Source organism: Schistocerca piceifrons, chromosome 3, assembly GCF_021461385.2.
Source record: "Schistocerca piceifrons isolate TAMUIC-IGC-003096 chromosome 3, iqSchPice1.1, whole genome shotgun sequence".
NCBI classification, from domain to species: Eukaryota; Metazoa; Arthropoda; class Insecta; order Orthoptera; family Acrididae; genus Schistocerca; species Schistocerca piceifrons.
The window spans coordinates 232,712,272-232,722,642 of record NC_060140.1 but is presented as its reverse complement, the minus strand read 5'-3'; the positions used below and the strand labels follow the sequence as shown (position 1 = coordinate 232,722,642).

The window sequence follows — 10,371 nt, the reverse complement described above, 5'->3', positions numbered from 1 at the left end:
TTTCAAAATTAAGTGTAAATCAAAATATTTAAATTATGTACACTATAAATGCAGATGCGATTGGAACTAGTGTGTGTGTGTGTGTGTGTGTGTGTGTGTGTGTGTGTGTGTGTGTGTGTGTACACAGAAAAATTTTGAACAAACTTTCTTTTCACTTGTATCATCATATCATTAGCAAGTGTACACTGACATTCATTTCATTAATTACTTTTTTCCCAATCACAGTATTGGCGAATTTTTTATTAATATATACTTCGCATTAAATCTGACTCCCACCTTCCAATGGTACAGGGTGTAGGTCTATCGCCCAGGCACTTTCATCAGAGTCCATGGTTGCAACAGCATTCAGTGTCCATATCCATGAATAAATACACAACATGCTCTATATTATTGAAATAATAAAATTTGCTCTTAAATCTAAAATAAACTGGATTAATTCATATTCTAGGTGAAATATTAATTACAAATATACACAACATATTTACAAAACTATGAATTGATTAATTTAAGTGGATGGAAACTGTTCTCAGTCACTCAATTTTCTTGAAAGAAAAATCAGAATGAATGACATTCTCAATCTTTGCTTAACTACTCAAAAATTCTTCCTGCCAGATTGACAAATTTTAAATTCATTCATTGAAACACATTACTTATCAGTACATTTCTCTCAATTATTCAAACAGAAACATGTACACACAGGTTTTACTTCATAAATCAATTAACAGAAAACAGAATATGCACCAGTATTTATTTGATAAGCTGTTATATGACCATGTATTAGACAAATGTTGCCTCAAACTTCATAGGTGTCTCTACACAAAAGAACACATTTTACATTTCTTTATCTACTCAAGTCTGTTCTCCTATTAAATTCTCTCCTCACAATCTTGTTGACTGAAGAAGAGCAGTTTCAAAATAAACTATTACAGAGGTACCATCCCTAACTGTCACTGCTAATCACAATACCTCTTATACAGGGTGTGAAAATAAAGATATCAGACACATGCTGTAACTTCTTACTCAACAAACTTATACAACTGAATTGTTGACCCCTTCAATGCAGTCCCCTCCCCAATCCTTGGACTGCTCCATGCAAATGTTCCATTGTTGGAAGCAGTGGTGAATGTCTTTTTCTGTTATGCTGTTGAGGAGGCTCGTCTCTTTTCCCTTCACTGCATCCGTGGCATTGAACCTGCTTCCAGTGAGCACAGACTGCAATTCTGGGAAGAGAAAGAAGTTGCATGGTGCTATGTTTTGGTGAATGTTTTGTTACTGGAACATTGCTTTTCGGCAAAAACCTGTTCACAGACACCACATTATGGGCCAGCGCATGGTTCTGGCGAAGAATCCATGAGCAATATTTCCTCAGATCTGGTGTCCTGCATAACACACATTCACAGAGCATCATCAGAACAGTTACATAATAAGCTTGATTGACAGTCTGAACTTCAGGCACCCAATCAGTGTATATAACCTCTTGGATACTGAAGAAAACAATCATCATTGCTTTGAATTCTGACTTTCACGTGCGTGCTTTCTTCTTCCTAGGGAATTAAGGGCTCTTCCAATGCATGGGTTGTCGCTTAGTCTCTGGATTGTACTGGAATATCCATGTTTCATCACACGTAATTACTATGCTGATCATGGTCATTTTCAATGTTTTCAAAAGTGGCAGCACACCAGTCCACTTTATGTTGCTTTTGCTTATTTGTGAGAATTCTTGGCACCAATTTAGCACAAACCTTTGACATTCTCAGATCATCATGCAAAATCTGGTAGCAGTTTCCTTACTGATGCAGACAAGTTCAGAAATTGCTTTAATCCTTAGGCGGCAGTCTTCTCAAACAATTCTACTTACCTTCTCCATGTTCTCTACAGTTTTTGAAGTGGAAGGATGACCCAATTTCAGATCACTGACAGCGTCTTCCCTACCATCCTTCAACCTCTTAACCCACTCGAAAATTGTATATGAAACAGACACTGATCACCATAAACATATTTTCTGAGGAATTTTATGTTAACACATTATTCCACTTTAGAGCTTAGTATAATTCCAATGGAGCTCAGACACATGAACCTTTCTGAGAAGGCTCACAGCCAGACTAGCCAACACAGTGGAGTGAAACTTTGTACACATTTCGGCGAAAGACCCACCTCCCTCATATTTCTCTTTGTCATCAATGAGGCTGCAGATGTGTACAACAATCAGCCCAGTTTGTTTACTGCCACACCTTGTAATTCTCATTACTACTTCAAAAACAATCATTTTTTGGCAATATAATGTAATTGGATATATAAAAAACCTACTCACCAAGCTTCAGCAGAACACACACATAAAAGGTTATAATTAGGCAAGCTTTTGGAGCCAGTGGCTCCTTCTTCAGGCAGATGGGTTGAAGGGGAAGAAAGAGGGGTGAAGGAAAAGGACTGGAGACTTCTAGGAAAAGGGGCAGATTTCAGAAAAGCTACCCAGAACTGCATGTCAGGGCAGGTGTACCAGATGAGGAGGAAAGACTGATTGTTGTGGACTGCACCAGATAAGGTTTCAAAACGTGAGAGCTTGAGGGTAAATGGAAATGCCGTGTGGCTAGCGCCTCCCGTCGGGCGTACCGTTCGCCTGGCGCAAGTCTTTCGAGTTGATGCCACTTCGGCGACTTGCATGTCGATGGGGTTGAAATGATGATGATAAGGACAACACAACACCCAGTCCCTGAGCAGAGAAAATCTCCGACCCAGCCGGGAATCGAACCCGGGCCACCAGATATGACATTCCGTCGCGCTGACCACTAAACCACCAGAGACGGACAGCTTGACGGTGGAAGACAGGGTAATATGCAAGACAGAGATTACTGCTAAAACATCATGTACAAGTTAATAAGAATTAAAAGCTAAGTGCATTGTACCTAACAAAGGTGGGAGGGACAAGGAAAAATAAACAGGTAAGAAAATGAGAAAGATGTAGAAAACTAAAATGGAGTGAAGAAAGGAGTAGTTACTGTGAAGAAATGCTGAAACGGAAGAAATTAACATAAATTAAGGTCAGGTGGATGGCAAGAACCAAGGACATGTTGTAGCACTAGTGCTCATCTGCAGTGTTCTGAAAAACTGGTGTCTGGGGGAAGAATTCAGATGGTACATGTGGTGAAACAGGCACAGTGGTCACGATTGTCATGTTGTGGAGCATGCTATTCTACTGGCAACACACAATATGCTGTTGCTTGCCTAATTATAACCTTCTTTTATGTCTGTGTTCTGCCACCACTTTGTCATTACTATTTCAGATACTCCATTCATTTCACAGCTTCATTATCTCATAGTATTTTGTCAATTCATTATTCCTCTTTATAATTACTTCATATAGATTATCACCTCATTTGAAATTCCAAGTCCTTGCCCAGTCTTAATATTGATAACAGACCTTTTCTCTTTATTATAAAGAGACAAAAGCTAATCAATTTATTTTCTATAACCATTACTGTACACAACATGTCATTTAAACTTCATTTACTTTAGTATGAAGGGCAGTATAGTGACATGTTTTCATGAAATGGGTACATTGCTATAAAGAACTGACCTTAGATGTTTTTTAAACTGAACAAATTAGCATGGATTCATTAATATTTCATGTATTACTGCTCTGTAGACTTCTATTCCTTTACATACTTACAGAGTTTCCTTAATTTTTTGAACACTGTCCATATTCTTTTACAATTTTTGCTTTTCTTGCATCTGACAAAAGCTTAAACTGCAGATACTTGTTATGATTGTGGTGTTGTCTGAAGAGTGAGGTCTTAGGTTACAATTGATAACTCACAATGTCACCACAAGATAGACAGTTGCTGCTACAGCCAGCCACAAATGAGAGGTGCCTGTGAAACATGCCTTCAAGAGGTTCCTTACACCTCCTCTGCTGGATGTTTACTTATGCCTGAGGGCAGCACTGTTCAGTCTGCCCTGCGATTGAGAATAAGAGAATGGCATCAACACAATTCAGATCTGGCACTGATGGCATTATTAGTCAGAACTGTGAACCAAAGTTTAAATTTAAATGCCCATAGATACGTGCAGCCCTCTTCAGTACAATTCAAGCATAAACAGTATTCTTGTACTCTGCGAAAGTAATAAAAATGTATTGTCATTCAAGTGGACATGTAATACATCTAAGTTAGGGATTCTACATTAAAGGGTTATAAAAAACTATTTTGTGTATATTGTAGTAACCACTTGACCTCCTCCTGAAGTGAATTTAGGCTTGCTATGACACCCAAAAAATGCTGATGAGGCCATCTCAAGTCTTCTTTTCCCAGCGCAAAAATTATCCATAATCTCATTATTGTCACATTCCAACACAAAGCGACAGATTTCATAATATTTTTAGCTGAAATAGGATTTATACACCAAATGCTACCATTCTCATTGTTATGACTGAAAGAACACAGACTCAATCACTGACACATGCTTATTACACACACCACTAACGTACAAGTCCAATTGCCAGGCAAAGTCTGTTCTGATAAACAGTGTCCAGCAATCTGACCAAGCATAAGCAGTGAATGATAGAATATACCTAAACGCTAGCCCTGAATTTGGAGTGTGGTCATAACTCTGTAGGTGTATGTAACAGCACAGCATAGTGAAGTGAGATGAACTGGCTGATATGCATGCTGGAATTTCCATATTTATTCATTTATTCTATTGGATTTTTCCTCTGTTTTCACCAATACCGAATCCTTTACATTGAATCTGATCAGTTTTATGTTACTGTCATACCTCCAATTCCCCTCCACTGCCAGTTTATTCATCATTTCATTAATATAATCTTTTCATCTGAGCTATTTCACTTAACAAGGGAAATTCAATTTCTCTTCCAATACTGTTGGTGTGTTTTTCCCAAGACATTTGTTCACAGTGAGCAAATCCAGTAGATTCATTCCACAGGTTATTTATTTTGGCCTCAAAATTATGTATTTGAATGGCCCAAGTAGGTTCTTCCTCGAACACAATATGTAATGCACAATCTATTGATTTCTTTCATTACTCTTTTGATCATATTCCCTCGTGGAAAATAAGTAAACAATTTCATGTGTTTAATTTTGTACAACGCAATGTGTTGGACAAATCTTGCAGACAAAAACAGAGGCCCATGTCTAACAAAAGTGGAAAATAGGTAACATTTTCATGTGTTTAATTTTGTACAACACAATGTGGCTTTCAGACAAAAACAGAGGCTCAAGTCTAACAAAAGTGATTGTGGTACCCCCACATTGTGAAAATAATGTTTCTTTTTTTCTACAATATTTTTAGTATTGGCCTTCTTTATAGGGCAGGATGTACATTTTTGGAAAAAGTATCTGGAGCTACAAAAATATGTTTACATCCTCCTGTAGGAGTAGGGAATAGCCCTAGCAACTCATTTGGGAGCATTAGGAAGAATGGAATGTGTTAGATTCTTAGATGGTAATGATCTTTGCTCTTTGGCATCTATTCCTTTCAGCTAATCCTTTCTTATCACTTCTCGACAGTCTGTTGAATATTACAGTTTCCTGAATTTTAGCAATAATTTTTCTAGTCCCATGATGACTGTAGCTCTCATACAGGTAATCAATCCATTTATCAAAATGGTGCACAGGGGAACACAGCTACTAATCTTGATTATCCAAAGACTTTCACCTGGATAGTGACCTCTTGTGTGTAGTGTAATACTGTTTTACTTTTAAGTTACCATGATGATGATGATAAGGTTCCATACTCCGAGAACCGTAGGAGACGATGTGGGAGACCCACACCACTGACTAGGCAAGGTCCTAGCAGAGGTGATTTTCCTTTGCCTTCCTCCGACCATAATGCGGATGAATGATGATGATGATGATGAAGATGACACAACACCCAGTCATCTCCAGGTAGGGAAAATCCCTGACCCCGCTGGTAATCGATCCCGTGACCCCGTGCGTGGGAAGCGAGAATGCTACCACAAGACCACGAGCTGTGGACTAAGTTACCATTGGGTCTATTTGTGAATATACGAAACAAAATGAAGATCCAAATTTGAAATTAACTAGACAAAATTAAAATTTGTAAGTTACAATGTGAATTTTAATTTTGTTTAATTAATTTCAAATTTGGATCTTCATTTTGTTTCATATATTCACAAATAGACACTTATCAGTTTTTCATCTTTCAGTCCCTGCAAATAAAATAATCTTATCTGACACCCATTTACATCATGACCATCATCATACCTTTTTCCTACTGGCATTCCAGAAAGAGCATTGCAATTACACTATGTTGTCCTTCCCCTTCATTTATATAATTTCCAGATCAAATAGCTGCACACATAATTCCCATTTGGTCAGTTTAGTATGCTTTAATCTACACCAATTCAGAAAACTCAAGGCTTTGTCGTCTGTGTAAAATATAATTTTGTGTATCAGCAAATATCCATCAAGCTTCTGGAACTCTAAACAAATTGCTAATACCTCCATTTCAGATATATAATAGTTTATTCTCATGTGCATGTAAAGTTCTGCTGATGAAGTAAGTGTCATATTCTCCTCAGATTTATCTGTTTCTATTAACTGAAAGATTTCAACCCCAAAGCACAGAAACTTGGATCAGTGCTCATACAAAAGGGTAAAGAAAAGTCTGGATGGTACAACTGACTGTTAAATACACTGAAGAGCCGAAGATACTGGTATACCTACCTAATATCATGTAGGGGCCCCATGAGCACGCAGAAGTGTCACAACACAACCTGCATGGACTTTATTAATTTGTGAAGTACTGTTGGAGGGAACTGACACCATGAATCCTGCAGGGCTGTCCATAAATCTGTAAGAGTATGAGGCGATGGAGATCTCTTCTGAACAGCATGTTGCAAGGCATCCCAGATATGCTCAATAATGCTCATGTCTGGTGAGTTTGGTGGCCAGCAGAAGTATTTAAGCTCAGAAGAGCATTCCTGGAGCCAGTCTATAGTAATTCTGAATTTGTGGAGTGTCACATTGTCCTGCTGGAATTGCCCAAGTCTGCTGGAATGCACCGTGGACATGAATAGATGCAGGTGATAAGACACGATGCTTACATATGTGTTACTTGTCAGAGTCATATCTAGACGTATCACGGATCCCACATCACTCCCAACTGAACATGCTCCACACCGTTACAGAGCCTCTACCAGCTTGAACAGCTATTGCTGACATGCAGGGTTCATGGACTGATGAGGTTGTCTCCATAACTGTACACATCCATCCGCTCAATTGAAACAAGACTTGTCTGACACGGCAACAAGCTTCCAGTCATCAACAGTCCAGTGTTGGTGTTGACGGGCCCAGGAAAGGCGTAAAGCTTTGTGTTGTGGAGTCATCAAGGGTACACCAATGGACCTTTGACTCCAAAAGCCCATATCAATGATGTTTCATTGAATTGTTCACATGTGACACTTGCTGATAACCCAGCATTGAAATATGAAGCAGTCTGTCGAAGGATTGCATTTATGTCACGTTGAATGAATCTCTTCAGTTATTGTTGGTCCCGTTCTTGCAGGAATTTTTACCCTGCTGCAGCAATCTCATAGACTTGATGTTTTATTGGATTCCTGACATTTCACAGAACACTCATGAAATGGTCATACAGAAAGATCTCCACTTCATTGCTACCTTGGAGATACTGTGTCGCATCACTCATGTGCCGACTATAACACCAAGTTCAAACTCACTTAAATCTTTATAACCTGCCATTGTAGCAGCAATAACTGATCTAACAACTGTGTCAGACATTGGTTTTCTTATATAGACATTGTTGACCACATTGCCATATTCTGCCTGTTTACATACCTTTGTATTTGAATATGGATGCCTACATGTTTCTTTGGCACTTCAGTGTAATTATCTCTGTAAATGTTGAGAAATCTTTTCACACTCTGATATATAATTACAGACAATAGTTTTCTTTAAAAATTTACCTAAACAAGGTAGGTTGAATAACTGCTCAGTTATGATTTTTATGTAAAACCCAAATAAACTGAAAAGTGCTTTCAATTGTTTTTCGTTTTTAGTTGCTGCCATTGATAACATTTTTATTTGGCCATTGATAACATTTTTATAGACAAATAAAAGGAACAAAATCATATCATAAAACCTGCAATAAATGTACTATTAGATCATGACGTGCAGCTCCTTGTTTTACATGTAAATTCTAAGCAGATTATCAAGACTGCTAAATCTAAGTACAGGAGAGTAGTCAATCAACCAATTAATTAAGGCATATTCTTGTGAGTTTAGTACAATTCTAAGTACCTGGGTAACCAGTCAATTATAAATGGGACATTTCCTGACTAGCTAAAATATGCAGATGTTAAGCCTCTATTCAAGAAAGGGGATAAAGAGATACCATCAAACTACAGACCGATATCACTTTTGCCAGCATTCTCTAAAATTTTAGAAAAAGTAATGTACAGGCAGCTTCTCAACCATCTGACCACAAATAACATATTATCAAGAACACAGTTTTGATTTCTGAAGGGTTCTGATATCGAGAAGTCTATTTACACCTACAGTGAAAATGTACTTAATTCATTAAATAACAAATTACAAGCAGCAGGTATTTTCTGTGATTTGTCAAAGGCATTTGATTGTGTGAACCACAAAATACTTTTAAATAAATCAGAATTCTATGGTGTTACGGGCAGTGCTGAAAAATAGTTCAAGTCATACCTCGCTGACTGGAAACAAAGGGTGTTAGTGCAAGGGACTAGTGAATTAAGTCATCAGTGATCATCAGAACGGGAAGAAATTACATGTGGTGTCCCACAAGGATCCATCTTAGGGCCATTGCTTTTTCTTGTGTACATTAATGATCTCTCATCAGTTACACTGCCAGAAGCAGAGTTCATTTTGTTTGCAGATGACACAAGTATTGCAATAAATAGTATGTCGAGTGTAGTTCTAGAAAGATCTGCTAATGATATTTTCATGGATATTAATAAATGGTTTAAAGCCAACTCACTGACATTAAACTTCGAAAAGACTCGCTATATGCAATTCAGAACCTGTAAGAGGTTTCCACCCAGCATATGCATACAGTATGAAGAAGAGCAGTTAGAAGAGGTTGACAGTCTTAAATTCCTGGGATTTCAACTTGATAATAAATTCAGTTGGGAGGATCACACCACAGAACTGCAGAAATGCCTTAACAAATCTGTATTTGCAATTCAGACTGTTAGCAAACATGTTGCTGTTGTTGTGGTCTTCAGTCCTGAGACAGGTTTGATGCAGCTCTCCGTGCGTTAGCAGACATAGGTGACATAAAAATGAAAAAGCTTGCATACTTTGCCCACTTTCATTCCATACTGTCATATAGTATAATATTTTGGGGTAACTCTTCAAGTTAAACAAAAGTTTCCAGAGTCCAAAAGCGTGTAATACGTATTATTTGTGGAGTAAATTCATGGACAACCTGTAGAAACCTCTTCAGAGAACTGGGTATACTAACTACTGTCTCTCAGTATATTTACTCCTTAATGAAATTTGTCCTAAATAGTATATTTCTTTTTCCAACAAACAGTTCAGTTCATACATACAATACCAGGAACAAAAATGATCTGCACAAGGACTTAAAAGCACTTACTTTAGTTCAAAAAGGGGTGCACTACTCAGGAACACTCATCTCAATAATTTGCCAGCAAACATAAAAAATTTAGTTACAAATAAACATCAGTTTAAAAGGAGCCTGAAAGACTTACTACTGCGCAACTCCTTCTACTCTACTGATGAATTTTTTAATAGAAACAAATGATGTATTGTATATATTCATACTATTAGTATTGTTATTTCAGCTTAAAAAAAATGATGTACTGGATATGCTCATACTATTAGCATTGTTATTTGACATGTTCCACATCCACGAGGATCTTCTCAGCATAGATCCTCTAATCTAATCTAATCTAATCTGCAATTGCTTTCAGTTTCTCTGTACCACATTGGTTCATTATTTTGCCTAAACCTAAATCTCCTTCTCTACAAATTTAGACTTATTTAGTTTTAGTTTCACATTTACTTTGCAAAAAGGTGTAAGCACTTCATCTACAACCCAAAAATGCTTCTGCCAATGAGAACCAGAAATCAAGATATAATCAACATAAACTTCAATTTATTCAGTAATTCATTGCCTAAATGTATGTCAACAGCTACAATAAATGCACAAACAGATAAACTTTGTCCAAATGGCACTACCCAGTACTGGTAACACCTTTGTGCAAAAATTCTGTACAAGATCTGGACTCTTTAGCAAAGCTAATGTTCCAGTATCCAAATGAAGTGAGCAATTTAGAACCATGGAATTTTTAAAGGATTTCATTTGTGCTGGTTGGTTGGT

The 10,371-nt window shown here is 37.4% G+C and overlaps 1 protein-coding gene across 1 annotated transcript; it reads right to left on the bottom strand.

The window, feature by feature from the left end:
- Positions 1–6,302: 6,302 nt before the first annotated feature.
- Positions 6,303–10,079, bottom strand: LOC124788535. The gene is made up of 3 exons (XM_047255804.1): positions 10,054–10,079; positions 7,859–7,946; positions 6,303–6,575 (listed from the first exon to the last, which is right to left on the bottom strand). Exons 1-3 carry the CDS (start codon positions 10,077–10,079, stop codon positions 6,303–6,305), a joined length of 387 nt encoding a protein of 128 aa, XP_047111760.1.
- Positions 10,080–10,371: the final 292 nt, after the last annotated feature.

Excerpts from the sequence above, each read along its gene's own strand:
- LOC124788535 (XM_047255804.1), bottom strand. The coding sequence starts at position 10,079 with ATGAAGTGCTTACACCTTTTTGCAAA. Across the intron at positions 7,947-10,053 it reads TGCTTACACCTTTTTGCAAA|AAAACTATTGTCTGTAATTA; the intron begins GTAAATGTGAAA and ends AAATTTTTAAAG. Across the intron at positions 6,576-7,858 it reads CTGAAGTGCCAAAGAAACAT|TTAATAGAAACAGATAAATC; the intron begins GTAGGCATCCAT and ends GAAATCTTTCAG.